The sequence below is a fragment of the Artibeus jamaicensis genome, unplaced genomic scaffold (genome assembly GCF_021234435.1).
Source record: "Artibeus jamaicensis isolate MK-2021 breed Jamaican fruit bat unplaced genomic scaffold, CSHL_Jam_final contig_465, whole genome shotgun sequence".
Classification (NCBI taxonomy): Eukaryota; Metazoa; Chordata; class Mammalia; order Chiroptera; family Phyllostomidae; genus Artibeus; species Artibeus jamaicensis.
Window position 1 is genome coordinate 21,761,897 of NW_026521843.1, and position 16,050 is coordinate 21,777,946.

Consider the following 16,050-nt stretch of genomic DNA (forward strand, 5'->3'; position numbering starts at 1 on the left):
GGTAAAGCTAAAGAAGTTCATCGGCACTAAGCCCTTATTATAAGAAATGTTAAAGGGTCTTATTTAAGAAAAAGGAGATCAAAACTATGAACATTAAAATGGCAACAAACTCACAACTATCAACAACTGAATATAAAAAAAAACTAAAAACTAAGCAAAAAAACTAGAAGAGGAATAGAATTATAGCTATGAAGATCATTTGGAGGATTATCAGCTGTGAGGGGGGAAGGAGGAAAATGAGGAGGAAATTATAGGGATTTAGAAGCGTAACTGGTAGGTACAAAATAGATGGGGATATTAAGAACAGTACAAGCCATGGAGAAGTCAAAAGAACTTATATATATGACCCATGGACGTGAACTAAGCAGGGAGATAGCTGGAAGGAAGGGGTTACTGGGTAGAAGGGGGCAAATGGGGGAAAATCTGAGACAACTCTAACAGAATCAATAAAATATACTTTAAAAATAATAAATCAATAAATGGTGAAGATGGTCAATTTTGTTGTATGTATTTCACCACAATTACAAATAAATAAATATATTTTAAAAATCTATACCCTCACTCACTAATCACCAATTAGATACAAGAAGTACCATTTTAATGACAGAACGCCATACATGCTCAGGGAAAAGCTTTAAAATACAAGCAATTTTCATAAAGAAAAAATATTTTAGAATTTCACTGAAAAATATAAATGTGACCTTGAGGTAGATTGTGTTATTGCTCCCAATTGTGCACTGACCTCCCAGTGAGAGCATGGCATTCCCCTACATGCTTGGCCTTGAACTGGGCCATGCACGTGGCTCTGGGCAATGATGTTTAGTGATGAATGCCACTGGTGAGCAGAGCCTTAAAAGCCATCACAAGACTATGACAATACTTTTTCCAGTAGAGATAGCAATGCTCAGTTAGGGGTCTTCCCTCAGTCTGGGTTCTGGAGTGAAGGAGATGCGTAGGGCAAAACTTTAGCCAGGATGCAGCAGACACATCAGGTGAGCGAGAAATAAACCTTTGGCATTGTGTGCACCACCAGGAAATCAGAGGTCATTTCTTACCACAGTATTGGCTGACAAAAGCTGACTGATGGAGAAATCTACCAACTTTCTGGAGAAGTTTCAAATATATTAAGATGCCAATCTTCATCAACTAAATCCTTAAATTTAATGCAATTGCTACCAAAACCTTAATACCAGTTATGAGACATGACAAGCTGATTCTATCACTTATTTGGAATCACGAATGTGAATACTAAGAGCACTTTTAAATTAAAGAGTAATATGAGAGATCCCACTGTCCAAATACTAAAACCTATTTAATAATGCTATAGTAATTAAAACAGCATGATATTAAAGAAAAAAACAAATCAACTGGACACAGATCTATGAGTATGTGGGAATTTCATGCATGATAAAATAGCATTTTTATTGTGCTAAATCATATATAACACAACATTTACCATGTTAGCCATTTGTACTTGCCGAGTCCAGTGGCATTGAGTATCTTCACAATGTTGTGTTCCCATCACCACTACCTATTTCCAGAAGGTTTTTCATCATCCCCAACAGACACTGTACCCACTTAAAAATAGTATAACTTCCCATGCCTTCCCCCCTCAGGCCTTGGTAACCTACGTTCTCATTTTTGCCTCTATCAATTTTCCTGAAAATAATATTTTAAACCATAAACTATTTAATACATGGTGATGGAACAATTAGAGGTACCCAAGTGGGGAAAATCAAGTTATAAACCTTACTCATAAATATGTAAAAATTAATTCAAGTCCAACTGAAGAATTAACAAAAACACATATTTTATAATCTTATGGTAGAAATGACTTCCAAAATAAAAATTGAGAAGTCTAGCAGCCGTAAAGAAAATGTCGATACATGTAACACTTAAAACCTTCTCTACTGCATTAGAAACAAAGAAATAATGAGTAATGATCAAGGAAAAAAATTCGGTAAGACAGTTAATAGATAGAGCATCAATTTCTAAAATGCATGATTCTTTACAAACAAATTAGGAAAATATAACCTAATTTTAAAAAATGAAACAAAGAAGAGGAATAGAGAATTTACAGGAAAATTATAAGGCAACACATACAAAGACGGCTTACCTTACCAAGAACCTGGAAAATGCAAACTAAAAGAGCAAGACAGCCCTCACTCACCACACTGACCAAAACGGTGGTCTGGTCTGCCTGTACCCTAGCCTGACGGGCAGTGGGAGGGAGGAAGCGGCACCCTCCTGCACTTAGATAGGAGAGCACAGTAGAATCACTTTTTAAAGATGACAACCTCACAGTATTTACCAAGTTAGAAATGCACTTGTCATTCTATTCAGTAATTGCACTTCAAGGAATCTATCATAGATTATCTTAGAAATATTTGTTCTCAGATTCAAAGATAAGGAAGAAGACATATAACATGTCTATAAATGTAAAAAGTTGGAAACAACCTAAATAAACACCCATCAATAAGAAAATAGTTATCCCTGGATGGTGTAGCTCAGTGGATTGAGCGCGGGCCTGCGAACCACATGATTGCGGTTCGATTCCCAGTCAAGGCACATGCCTGGGTTGCACTCCTGTTCCCAGCAGGGGACTCACGAGAGGCAACCATACATTGATATTTCTCTCTTTCTCTCCTTACCTTCCTCTCTAAAGATAAATAAATAAAATCTTTAAAAAACAAAATAGTTAAATTATGATAGAGCTATCTTTGGCATACAATATAGTTACTAAAAAGAATGTGTCACCCAGCTGGTGTGGCTCAGTGGACTGAGTGCCAGCCTGTGAACCAAAGGGTTGCTGATTGGGTTCCCAGTCAGAACACATGCCTGGGTTATGGGCCAGGTTCCCTGGAGGATGCAGGTGACAGCCAACCACACATTGATGTTTCTCTCCCTCTCTTTTTCCCTCCCTTCCCCTCTGTTGTCAGATCTACTTGTACCAATATGAAAAATTATGATACGCTGTCTAGTGAAAAAAGAAAGTCACAAAAGAACATTATAGTTAGTATTCCAAAAAAATGTATGTATGTATATTTTTATGTAAAAATTCTGTGTAAATATATACCTGTGTTTGTATATTTTTATAACTCACAGTAAACGATCTTAAAGAATTAACAACAAACAGTCATTAGTGCAGTAAAAGTACAATAAAAGGAAGGTTAATAGGACTTTCCCATTTTTATCTACATATTTTGGCACTGTTTTGATTGTATAAGAGATGTCTATTATTTTTATGATTGAAAAAAATGAAAGAAGTAAAAAATAGAGAGAGATAAAAAGGAAAGTGACCTCACCTGTTCTGGGCTCATGTACAGGGGAGTTCCTCGATCACGCGTCCTCTTTTCATTATATTCCTGAAATGTTACAAGTCCAAAGTCTCCAATCTTTATTTGTTTTGTATCTACTAAAAATATGTTACTTGGCTACAGAAAAAAGAAAAAAACAGTGGTTAAGTACCAATTTCCAAATCATCAGGTATCCAAATCCTATCTAGCAATGGCTAATTTTATATTTGCTGACTACAGTATAAGGCATTTTACCCTTACACAGGTAGCTCAAAACAGAAAATTTAGTATCCCAGGTCTTTTAAAGTGCCAGTTGAGGAACTCAGGACTTCTCTGTCAGCAGAGAAGGCCCAGGACAAAGCTGCATCAAAGATCTGAAGAGCTATTGAGTGGAAGGTGGATTTACTCCGCATCATCCCGGGTGGTAAATCCAGGACTAGAGGGTGCTATAGTGTCGCCTAAAAACACCAGTAGTGTGGTCCCAAAAATGGGCATTCAAGAGTTCCCTGTCCCAGGAAGTATTCAAGACAGAACTGGACGCCTTCTAGGTGGAAATGCTGCAAATATGAGTCCAGGACTGGATGGGGATTGAAGTAGAAGCCCTTAAGATCTCTTCCAATTTTCAGATTCTCAGAACGGGTCTCTTTGCACTAATACTATGGGATATCTTATGCAGAACTACTTGTGGGGGCTTCCTTGCTGTCAATTTTTCCCATGTCTGACAACTTTTTCAAAAACACCCTTCCCATCCTTGAAGGCATACCAAGTTAACCTGAAACCAGTAACTAGCACTGAAGTATTTTTTCCAAGCAATTCTTTGAGCAGATTTTAAAAAAATAAAAAGAACAGGATGAAGGGTGTTCATCTTATTTCACAAATTTGTAGAAGGCATTGACCAGAATTCTAAAGAACATGAAAATAGATAGTTACTGGGAGAATATTAATATTTGCCATGGTTTAAAAAGCTGGTCTTGCAGTACAATGTTGGGCTACACAGTCACGTACAGGCCTCATGAGCCAACACTTGTAAGAGGGCCTCGTAAAGGCACTGAGAGGAGACATCAGCCCAGGACAGCTGACAGAGGAGCTTCCAAGAAGCCAGTCTGAAAAGGTCCACACAGAAAGTAGCAGTTGGATTGGAACAGTGAACAGTAGGACTGGAAGCCAACACCAAGAATACAGATGGAAAGCTGTAGCTGTGTGTGGGGTGGAAGTGGAGAGAAAATGCACCAACGCTGATTCAAGTTACAGTGCAGGAATGTGCTGAGTTTGCACACATGTGGCTGCAAGCCCCACCAGCCTACAGCCTGACTCTGAGAAACAGGTTATATTTACGGTGCTGTGTGAACACACAAGCTGGATAGGACCGTGTAGTAAAAACATCAAGTTGCTTACTTCCTGTTCATTAAAAAGAAAATGCCACATTTTGTATAATCAATAACGGTATGATTTCACAAAATGGTGGGGTGTGGAACATTAAAAGAGGCTGCCAATCTCATACAGGCAGTACGGGAATACGGGCTGATGCTCAGGCTGAGGATGACCAAGGAAGCTGGGCCCCAGGGGACTGAACCTCCAAGGACCGACCGTAAGCCCTCACTCCAGAAACGTCTACTTCACTCCCCTAGTACCTCTTGCCTAGTTCTTAGGATTCTGTCAGGAAGTGATAAGCACTGGTAAACTTCATGTAACGGGCTTTCCTGCACAAAGACTATTCTCTGACAAAGCCACCTGCAACTGGTGGCTTTGTTGGGAAGCATCACCAAAAAAAGTGCACGCCTCTGTTTGCACCTTACCTCAGATGCAAGACAGCAGCACCTGTAACAGTGAAGCTAGAACAGCTGTAGAAGATGAAAGAAGGCTCAGTAGTATCCAAGTCTGACCTCTGAGCAACTACAGGTGTAGAGCAAACAGACACAAAGAAGATCAGTCCCTGACCCGGGCACAGGCGGTGGGGGACACAGGAGGTGTAGGAGAAGGCAGACTCCAGCCAACACGTCAGAATCGCACTAGTTCATCCTGAGGAGGGTGTGAGAGTTAATACCCACACTTCTGTATTCTCTTAAAAATTACTATATAAATAGATCATTGTGCTTAATTCTTCACTTCATTCCATACGTGATTTACTCCAAGGTGAAGGCACAGCCCTTGTATGTATCTTTTTGAGGATAGTCCTTCCGATGTTCTAACTTCAAAGAACACCTTCAGATGTTGTTAAAGAGAGATGTTGGAACCAGGTGGACTCACACACGAAGGCATCAGACACTCAGCCCCCTGGGCAGACCAGGGATGCAATATCGTTTAAGGGCCACTTACTCCTATGAAGGACCAACAAACGACTATCTGTGTGAGTGACTTTTGCTTCACTCCTCACTCCCGGGTGTTTTAGATAGGTGGAATACGCAGACAGCCAAGACTGATATAAATGAGGTGCTTCTGCCTGATCCAGAGAGATCTACAAAGGCTACATAAAGGGACTGGGACAAAGGGGACAGGCAGGAGAGCGTTCCATGCGAGAACATGCGCACGGGTGGTGACAGGACTCAGCATGGTGTGTTTGTGAGGACGGCAGGCGAATCACGGGGCACAGCGTACGGAAGAGAGACTGAAAAGCTGTTCTGTCTCTCTTCTTTTGTTTTGACGAGATGGAAAAATGGAAAAACTGCCCATCTAAACCATCTAAGATGCCAGGAAGACACAAGAAAATACAAAGGTCCGCTACATGTTGCAAGGTTTGGATTATTGCAGTTTTCCAATCGTGAGGCAGAAGTGTACAAATGCCAAAAAAAACCCCCAAAAAACCCAGACTCTGGGCTTAGTAGTCATGACTGCCCTCAAGAATAATGGCTGAGAGAACAGGAGAACCCCTGTTCCCAAAGTCACAGTCAGCAGAATCCCCTCTGCCCCTCAGACAAGCCCAAGTAGCAGCAGAGGCTGGGAAAGAGCAGCCAGCTGGTGGCGCCAGCACAGAAAGGGGCGGTCTACTAAAGCCATTAGTGTTTACAGCGGGAATGACTATCAGCCATTGAGCACCAGGAGTGAATGAGCTCCTTCCAGTGCAGCTCAGTGTCTGGGCAAGTTTGCTAGCCCTGGAGATCTTCTGAGCGGCTCTAGGAAATGGTATGTAGGGCAAGTTCTAGGTCCATTCTAACTTCAGAGGATCAGGGATATATTTCTTCATGACTGTCAAATAATTCTAAAACTGGAGAAGACAGATTTTGATATTGTTAAGTGATACTTATCAATTCCTGACAAAGCACATTTTCCACTTACCTTAAGATCTCTATGAATTAAGCCTTTTGAATGTATATAATTCACTCCTTCTACTATTTGCTCAAATAATTCCAAAGACAAGTCTTTGTCTGTGCCCTTCTCTCTTCTATCATCAATCCATTGTTCCAATGTTCCTTTATCACAGAACTCCATTTGGATGAAAAGGCACTTGGAGCTTGGTCACAGAAAAGCAGCAACAAAAATAAATTCAGTAAAAAAATCATTAAAATTGTTTTTAATTTTATTGTTCAAATATTTTTTTAAAGTATAACTTCTTAAGCACAAACATGTCTCAAAAGAGAAATCTAAATAAACAAATATAATAAACCATTCCTGTTTAAATCATAAATCCCCAGATGTCCAGAGCTTTATTTGTTTAGCTAATTTATGAAGTTTAGCCTGTCCATTCTTCAATGTTTAGAAAGGTCCCTGATCACCTTTCTAAAAGATGGGAATGGGAGCATTAATACAATGGAATTACAGAAAACCAAACCTCATCATTAAAGTAATTTAAAATGTTTTAATTCATCATCAATCTGCTGAGTGTCTATTTTGTGGAAAGCATAGAACAGGCACCTAAAGATGAGAAAATGAGTTAGACACTGTCCTTGCTGTTGTGGGGATGACAGTTTAACAGGAGAGAGGTCAAGGAGAAAACAAGCCTAAAAAAATAGCACAAGGTTAGATACTCCAAGAGAAATGTCAATACACCACTGTGAGATGTAACTGAGAGCACTGATTTTGCTAACCACATTTTTTTCTGAACTAAGTTGGTTTCATTATTAATATATATTCGTTGAATGTATATTGACTAGAAAATAGAAAGAGGTGGCTAAGCATTTGCTGAAAGCTGAAGAGGTCCCATGTGCTGATGGTCCAGCACTCCTGAAACTGATGATAAAGTTCCCAGTCCATGGGATGGAGGCTGGGTTTGTGTGGGGGGAAAATGAATGAACAGGCCCACAGTGGGCTCAAGTTTGCACTGAGTGGCTTTCAAAAAGAGATACCCGCTCTTTAGAATCTTCCAGCCCTTTGGCAGTGGCTTACCTGAGACAAAACATGAGTGATGCAAGGTGCTCCCATCAAAGTTCACGGTCCTAAAATTATTTTCAGTGCCCCCACCCCACCATAAATGGTGTCACTGCATTTGAAAGGGACCCGCTGACTGCATCCTACAAATTGGGGGCTTGAGAGAGGGAGAGAAAAGTGCTGGCAGCTGAGGACGGGACCCTCCAGTTGCAGCACTGACAACCTGTTCAAACAGCCTCCCCAAGACATCATTTACAAGACGAGACTGAACCAGATGTGCCAGTAAGCGTATCCATGAAAGAACACCATCAGGAAAGCTACGCCTGAGATGCTGAAACAGCTGAGGAGAGGAGGAAGGAAAATACTATTCATGGTCTCCTCACCTGCAGAATCGAGATATAACAAGGTCTCAAACAGTGCTTGTGGCAGTGATTATTATATGTATTAATTAGCGGTCGTACTAACGGCCCACACATAGTCAATGATGGTTTCCTCCATCCTGTTAGCGCTATGAGAATTTCTTTTTTAGTCACCTGTCTCTCTGGCTTTCCCCAGCATCATCAGGTCCATCCCAGCAACTAGAGTAGCGAACAATATTTGGATGATCAAGTGCTGCCAAAACTGTTACTTCACGCTCTACCGTTTCTTTATTTCTTAAGAGAAACAGAATATAAAGGGTCAGTATATGTCTGGGTAGTAGCAAAACACCTCCTTTATTGACCAGTCGCCGCAGTTCCCACACCCTGAGCTTTAGAATGAAAGCCAGAAGCGCTGAAAAGGAAAAGGTGAACATACAGAAAAAACACAGTTGCCTTCACTCTCAACACAAAAGAAAAAAAAAAGTGACTTAAATCATCCCAGCTTAAAACATCAGGCAATTTACAAGCCATTTGCAGTAGTCTTTGAAATGCCAATGATACACTTTTTGGTAGCTAATTCACACGTTAAGTTTTGTTTAGACTGTGTTAAAGTCACTTTGGATTTCATAAACAAACCCCATTTAGGCAGCAAGTGTAGGTAACCCTGGCAGCATAAAGAGCCTGATCTGGAATTTTCAGTGTGTGGCAAAGACACACAAGGAGAGGATCTATGCAGCGAAAGGGAGACGTCGCTGTACGTGTGGGAACTTCACAGGGATGAGCACTCGAGAGTCAAGGCAATCCTATGCTAAATAGATTAAATACAGTTGAGATTTCAAGGATGAGAAAGGATAAGCAAACATTGTACAATTTCAGTTTTTTAATCTGAAAAATTCTTTATGACATACAATTTATAAAAACAAAGAAAAAGTACTCATATACTGACAATCCCAACACAATCAGTTATTATGTGGGGATATTTTTGTTGTTTTTCTTCATGTATATTTCATATATCTGCAATTGCAGTATATAATTTACATTCTATTTTTTCACATTGTATTTATAATTTTCCCTGTTGTTTTACAATCTGCAATTTTCCTTATTGTTTTACAATCTACAGTACACGTAAACTTATTAAGGTAATATTTCAAAAGTATAAAAAGTAGAGCAAATAGTATAATAAAGCCCTACCCAGCCATCACCCAGATGAAAGAGTTGTTCATTTCATCTATACTGTTACCACTTCCTCATCTTCCCCTAGATTATTCTGCAGCTACTGCCAGCATCGTACCATTTCATGTATACATGTTTTCAGCATCTAACCCTCATTTTTCATGACTGTAAAGTAGCCATTGCTCAGGGGAAAGAACACAACATACGTAATCATTTCTTTATTGCAGGACATTTTGTTTTTTCTAATTTTTTTTACTGTTATAAATAACATTGTGATTTATATCCTCTTGTATAGTTTTTTTCTGTCATTTGGGTAATATCCATAGACTAGGTTCCCAGGCAGGAAATCCACGGGTCAGAGTGTGTAAATATTGTCATGGCTGTAGAGGAATATTTCCAAGTACACTGTACCTGTGTTCCACCAGTTTATGCAGCTACTACAAATGTCCCCTAATACTGCACCATGATCTTCATTAAGCATTTCCACTGAAAACAAATTGCTGTGAAGTAGAAGGAATGACAATATTGCATCCTTGTTGAGCAAAACAGTGAAGGAAGAAGAAGTCTGTTTTCGATGCTAACAAACTATGAAGGTGTATCAGCGGCCAAGGGATTGTCCTTGGACCAGAAGTAGGTTTGTCAGACTGGGATGAAGAGCACTTGGGACTCTTTGCCTGCTTCTCCTTTGCTTGGGTCATTGTCCTTAGCCACATCCCTTTTCCTTCTCCTTCTCTAGTTCTTGAAAGATCAGTGTGGCCAAGTAACCACTGCCAGAAAACTACAAGTGAGACTGGTGAACTGGTAATGTGATGTAAGACTTCTTTCCGATGAGTCCACCTTCCTAAAGGAGCTCTGCTATCCAGCAAGGCTGGGGTTGTGGGAGGGTACCAATAATACACAAAAGACACATGGGAAGCAGTAGGTTATGGTGGGAACACAGTGGACTGGCATTCTAGAGGATGAGTTCTAAAGCCCCACCTTGTACCCATGGTAGATACTACCCCGTACATGCACCCACTCCTCAGATTAAAAGGTACAGTCTATTTGCCCCTCCCTTGAATCTGAACTGGTCTTAGTAACTTTTTAAAAAGATTTTTAAATTTTCTTTTCAGAGAGAAGAGAAGGGAGGGAGAAAGATAGGGAAAGAAACATCAGTGTGTGGTTGCCTCTTGGGCACCCTCCACTGGGGACCTGGCCCACAACCCAGGCATGTGCCCTGACTGGGAATCAAACTGGTGACCCTTTAGTTAGCAGGCCAGTGCTCAATCCACTGAGCCACACCAGGCAGGGCTGGCCTTAGTGATTTTGTTGAACCAATACAACGTGGAACCTTCAAGACAAGATCAAAAGTAGCCTTCACTGCTCCCTCTTGGGATGACTGGCTCTGGGGACAACTTTTCTTGGAAACCAGCCACTAGGCTGTGAGAATCCCAGGCAGCCTAAAGAGGCCATGTGGAGACACTCTGCTTAACAGTCCCAGCTGATCTTCCAGCCCACACCCAGCATTAACTGCTAGCCACACGACATAGCCATCTAGGATGTCCAGCCCAGTCAAGCCTTCAGAAAACTCCTTACTGCAAATGCATGACAGACCTCAGTGAGAATGGCCCAGATGGACACAATCAGTCCACAGCACTGTGAGAGATAATAATAAGTTGTTGTTTTACTTTGTCATTATACTTTGGAAGGGTTATTATGCAATAATAGACAAGCAGAACCATCACCAGCCATTTTTACCTTTGAAAACTCAGTTCGCGTATTTGAAGCTCAGTCTCCTCATTTGTAAAATAGAAAATCTCAAAGGTTACCTTGAGCTAAATAATTCTATGCACTCAATTTTCATCAAGACAGCCTTAAAAGAATGAACAATGCTATACCCATTTTTTAATTAAAATAACCACAGTTCAGTAAGATCATTTCAGAGTAAGCCAAGTTCCTGATGGTAGAATTAACATTTTTAAGAAGGACTAGAAAAAAAGTAAATAATATACTAATGAAGAAGAAAGATACATAAGAATGAATAAAGCAATTCAACATAGCTTCTCATTCAAAAATATAATGAAACATTTCCTACTTACTTTGTATCGTATTTAACACGTTTAATAACATAAGTCTTCCCATCAATTCTGTGTTTTGCTTTGAAAACATGGCCATATCCACCTTTGCCAATCAGTGTTATTTCGGAAAAATCTTCGATAAACCTTAAAAGATAAATGTCACTGTTATTCTAAGGTTCGATGCCAGCTGGCCCTCATCCCTTCCACTTTCTCTGAGGGTCCCTGGTGAAACAGACTGTATAACAAACGGGACCCTCCCCTTCCGAATAAGAAGGGCCCACTTCACAGACACTCTGTGGACACAGAAATCACAAAGGACAGGTCCTCCCCCACCTCCTCCCAGTGTAACAGATTGCCCCTGGGAGCCACAGTCAACTACTGGCTGTACGACAGTCAGGAGAAGGAATCTTATCACAAGTATCAAACATTATACAGCTGCCACCAGGTCGCTGTCAGAGAAACGAGCAGGTGCTCTGGGCCTGTCTACGCCTGCGGGCCCCACCTTCCATCACGCGCCCTGCCGAGCCCACTTCTAAAACGCATGCCGCTATCGGCCCACTTTCCCCGTCTCTGACACCTTCACAGATTGTTGTTGAGTAGAAGGAATAATAATATTTCAATCTTCCACCAGGCTTCTGTAGGACTTTACTAACCAGACTCTCCACTTCCTCTCCTTTTCCGCTTCAATCCATGACCTGCACAGCAACTGGTGTGATAAAAATGTAGTCTGATCACGTCTCTCTACTGCCTAACCACCCACAGCCTAGCTCTGCATTCAACAACAACAACAGCAAAAGAAAGCCCTTAAGTGGCTCCAAGGGGCCTTGTGATTTGGCCCCCGCCGCCTCCCTCTCCAGCTCATTCTCTGGCACAGGGGCCGTGTCCGCCGCAGTCCAAGAACACAGCCTTCTCTCTGCTCCTTGAACACAGATCACCTGTCCCGTCTTCACCTTCCCCAGGGCTCTGCTCTTGCACAGCCCCGGAGCTTCCACCTCCCTGAGCTGCTTCTCCTTTCAGCGCCCTGACCAGTTTGTAACCACAGACTTTTTCACGTCGTGTTCACCCTCACAAAACTCCATGAAGTCAGGAGCTGTTCTCTTTATTCTTACTACAGATCCAGAGTCAATGCCCAGAACACAGCCAGCTAGGTATTAGGTACTTATGCAATATCTGATTGTTTACTGTTTTTTTAAACTTACTTTCAATGTCCCTTTGTTGCAAATAGGCCTCCTTTGTTTTAGATATTTTATTTAAACCCAAATAGATGATCTACTATAAGAAGAACCCTTTTTCAAAGTGAAATTTGGAAAATGAAAAACAGATTCAAGTGGCTCTTTTCTGACTTCTGGAGGAGCACTTTAAAAAAATGCTTTATAGGATTATTTGTTTTTAATATTAAAAGTGTCCACATAAGAGCCACACATAAGCATCACATAAATCTACATCACTTCCCTAAGACACAGTGGTCTCCGGTGGACTTGACTGTGCTAAGACAATGAAACTGTTCAGGTGGAAATATAATGCAACCTGCCTGATGTACAACAGTCTCCTATGAAACTTTTGTCAAATAAACAAACATATCTTTGAACAAACTCTTTTTTTTATTTCTCACCCTAGGATATGTTTATGTTTATTGATTTTAGAAAGAGTGGAAGAGAGAGAGAGACAAACATCAATTGGTTGCCTTCAGTGCTCGCCCCAGCCTGAGATCGAACCTACAACCTCAGTGCGTTCCCTGACCGGGGGTCAAACCCACAACCTAAACCCACAACCTCTGGGTGCACAGGACGATGCTCCAACCAACCACACGACCCAGCCAGAGTGGAGCCAATTCCGTTTTACAGTTCTCACTTACCTTTCATTCATAGTATAGTTATTTCTTCCTGTGTAAGGAGAGTCAAACTTGGCTGCTATAGGTCTAAAAATTAAGAGAAGAATGTAAAACTCAAATAAAACTGAAACGAAATATAACTTGTTTAGAGTGGACTTAGGCCATGCACTAGGCTCTTTATATTTTGAGTCAACATTTGATACATGTGATCTTTTGATTCCTTACCCAAGTTATTATATCGTTTCTACCCTACCTGTTTATCTGCAGAAGAATGCACTTACTTCTCTTACAAATGCCTCTCCAAGCCCGCTTCTAAAATAATGCCCTTAACCACTTATTTGAGCAATGTCCCCATAGGCCTTTATGTCTACAGTGTAATGTGTGCATACAAAGATTTCCCTTCATATTTAAATTTATTTGTTTGTAGATTTCAAGCTTTTTGTGATCCTTAACCAGGCTCTCTGCTTTTAAAACTCTGCTAAAATAAGGGTGTATGGGGTGTCCAATCTTTTGGCATCTCTGGGCCACACTGGAAGAAGAGTTGTCTTGGGCCACACATTAAATGCACAAACACTAACGAGAACTGATGAGCAAAAGAAAGGCTTTAAGTAAATTTATGATTTTGTGTTGGGCTGCATTCAAGGCCACCCTGGACCACATGCAGCCCGCGGACGACAGGCTGGACACCCCTGCTACAAATGCTAAAGACTTAATAAATAGGACTGACAAACTAAGTCTGAAAGAAAACTTCATTTCAAAGTGCATTCAATGCATAATGATACTTACCTTCTCCCCTTCCCCGAACTGTATCTGAGATCACTCTGTAACGAAAGAAAATGGAAAACTGTTTCAGATGAATAAGTCAATTCTATCGCCTTTTCTTGCTATCCTTCCTTTTGTACTTCTAGCTCGTTCTATGGCCATTTCTTTGTCCATAAGATTAACAGCGTCATCAACTGCTGTACTCTTATCAAGCCCCACTTCCCAGTTTACTTGGTTACATCCATGTTCCCTTCCGTTACAGTAACCAGACAGCTGTGGCAGGAAGCACCTAGAAGGCAAATCTGTAAGGCGCGTTCCGAAGAAGCACTGATGCTGCAGGTACAGAACGTGGCTTCCCTGCTGATCCTCCGGCCCACAGAGCTGAGCAGGCAGGTGTGCATCCCACCAGGCACAGTGCTAATAAAGACACGGATGGAGCCCAGAGATCTAGTTTAGAATAGTTTCCCAAGGGTTTCTGATCTGATCACCAGTTAAAAACTCTAGTGCTGATATTTCACTTTTAGCGCAAGTTAATAATTTTAATATTTAGCAAAAAAATGAGTCTTCAAGATATATCTCGAAAATTAATGTCACATAGCTATTTCTCATTCATATTCACTTGTAGCCTGGTACATGTTGTGGGTTTTTTAAACCGATTTAAATACAGTGACACAGAGTGGGGAGCATCAGACAGGACGTCCTGGGCTCCCATCACCCGCCGGCCTCCGCAGCGCGTGATGACTACACTGCAGAGTAATTCGGCCATCCTGTTCATGAGCAATATTTTTTCTAATCTCTTCTATTACACACAATGTTGCAAAGAACAGTCTTCTTTTTTTTAAAAAAATCTTTAGCTGAGCACATTTTTTTTTTACTGCTTTCAGAGAGAGAGAAAGGGGAGGAGAAAGAGAAACATCGACAAGACAGAGAAACACTGATTGGCTGCCTTCTCACAAGTGCCCCACCTGGGGATCGAACCTACTCTATAAGTATGTGCCCTGACCAGGAATTGAACCCACAACCCTTCAGTCCAAGGACGATGCTCCAACCAACTGAGCCACGCTGGCCAGGGCTGTAAAGAACATCCTTATACCTATTTTTCTGTGCACCCATACAAGTGTTTCCCTAGGAGACATCCTCAGGAAGAGAACTCCTTGGCATTGCAGTGATGCATACCCTCAACTTTACTACATGTTTCCACACTGTTCTCCCAGATGGTTGCGCTGGTTTATACTCCCACCGACAGCGTACAATAGTTATAACAGAAACATAGATGTGTCAACACTTAGTGCTGTCAGACCTAAGTTTGGCCAATCCGATGAGTTTAAAACGGTAACTGTTGTTTTGACCTGCATCTTCCTGATTACTGTGAAGGAAAGCATCTTTTCATATGCCTCTTGCCCATATGGGTCTCTCTTCTCTGAGTTGTGTGTATAGATCGTTTGCACACTTTTCTACTGAATTGCCTGTCTTTTTCTTATTGATTTGTAGTTCTTTATCAATAGAATACTTTTGCAACACTGTCACCAGAAAAATTATCTGATTTTTAAGTTTAGTGTTTGCGTTTAGTTCCGATTGTTTTAAAACAAGCAGACATATGTTAATGAAACCTTTAAATACTGTGCAGTTGGTAGAAGATAAGCCAGATCATAGGAATATGTGAAAATACAAAGATTAGTAGGGAGAGAAAGATGGGGGTGAATAGAGGGAGAATAGATGGGGTTAATAAAGAAAGGAGAGAGTTGCTGCTAAATATTATCATTTAGTGAGATAAAAATAGGAAAATTACTGAAGGTCATTTTTAAATGAGGAAGAACAAAGGGGAATAAGATTAACTAGGAAGTATATATTTTTTAAGATTTTTATTTATTTTTTGAGAGGGGGAAGGGAAAGAGAAAGAGAGGGAGAGAAACATCAACATGTGGTTGCCTCTTGAATACCCCACCCACACTGGGGACATGGCCTGCAACCCAGGCATGTGCCCTGATGGAAATTAAACCAGCAACCCTTTGGTTTGCAGGCCCATGCTCAATTCACTGAGCCACACCAGCCAGGGCTTAACTAGAAAGTTCAGAGATGAATACTATACCAGAGAAGAAGTACTGATCAAGCTGCCATTGCTATCATTTCTTTCTGATCCATTTTCTGAAAAGCCATTTTCAAAGGGTGATTCAGAACCACTAGAAGAAAAGGGAGTACCTATTAGTTTATGAATTGTCTATTTTTTGTTGATAAGTAATTCATTCTCTAACTTCTCCTTAAATGTTGAA

The 16,050-nt window shown here is 40.8% G+C and overlaps 1 protein-coding gene across 5 annotated transcripts in view; it reads right to left on the minus strand.

Moving 5' to 3' along the window:
• EIF2AK2 (eukaryotic translation initiation factor 2 alpha kinase 2) overlaps positions 1-16,050 on the minus strand; it is a 45,873-nt gene that overhangs the window by 18,022 nt on the left and 11,801 nt on the right. For all 5 annotated transcript variants that reach the window (XM_037165403.2, XM_037165401.2, XM_037165402.2 and 2 more), the window contains exons 7-13: positions 15,870-15,960; positions 13,805-13,839; positions 13,043-13,105; positions 11,209-11,331; positions 8,132-8,251; positions 6,570-6,744; positions 3,306-3,434 (exon numbers count right to left, since the gene is read on the minus strand). In XM_037165403.2, coding sequence (XP_037021298.2) covers positions 3,306-3,434; positions 6,570-6,744; positions 8,132-8,251; positions 11,209-11,331; positions 13,043-13,105; positions 13,805-13,839; positions 15,870-15,960 — 736 coding nt within the window. The remainder of the gene's footprint in view (positions 1-3,305; positions 3,435-6,569; positions 6,745-8,131; positions 8,252-11,208; positions 11,332-13,042; positions 13,106-13,804; positions 13,840-15,869; positions 15,961-16,050) is intronic.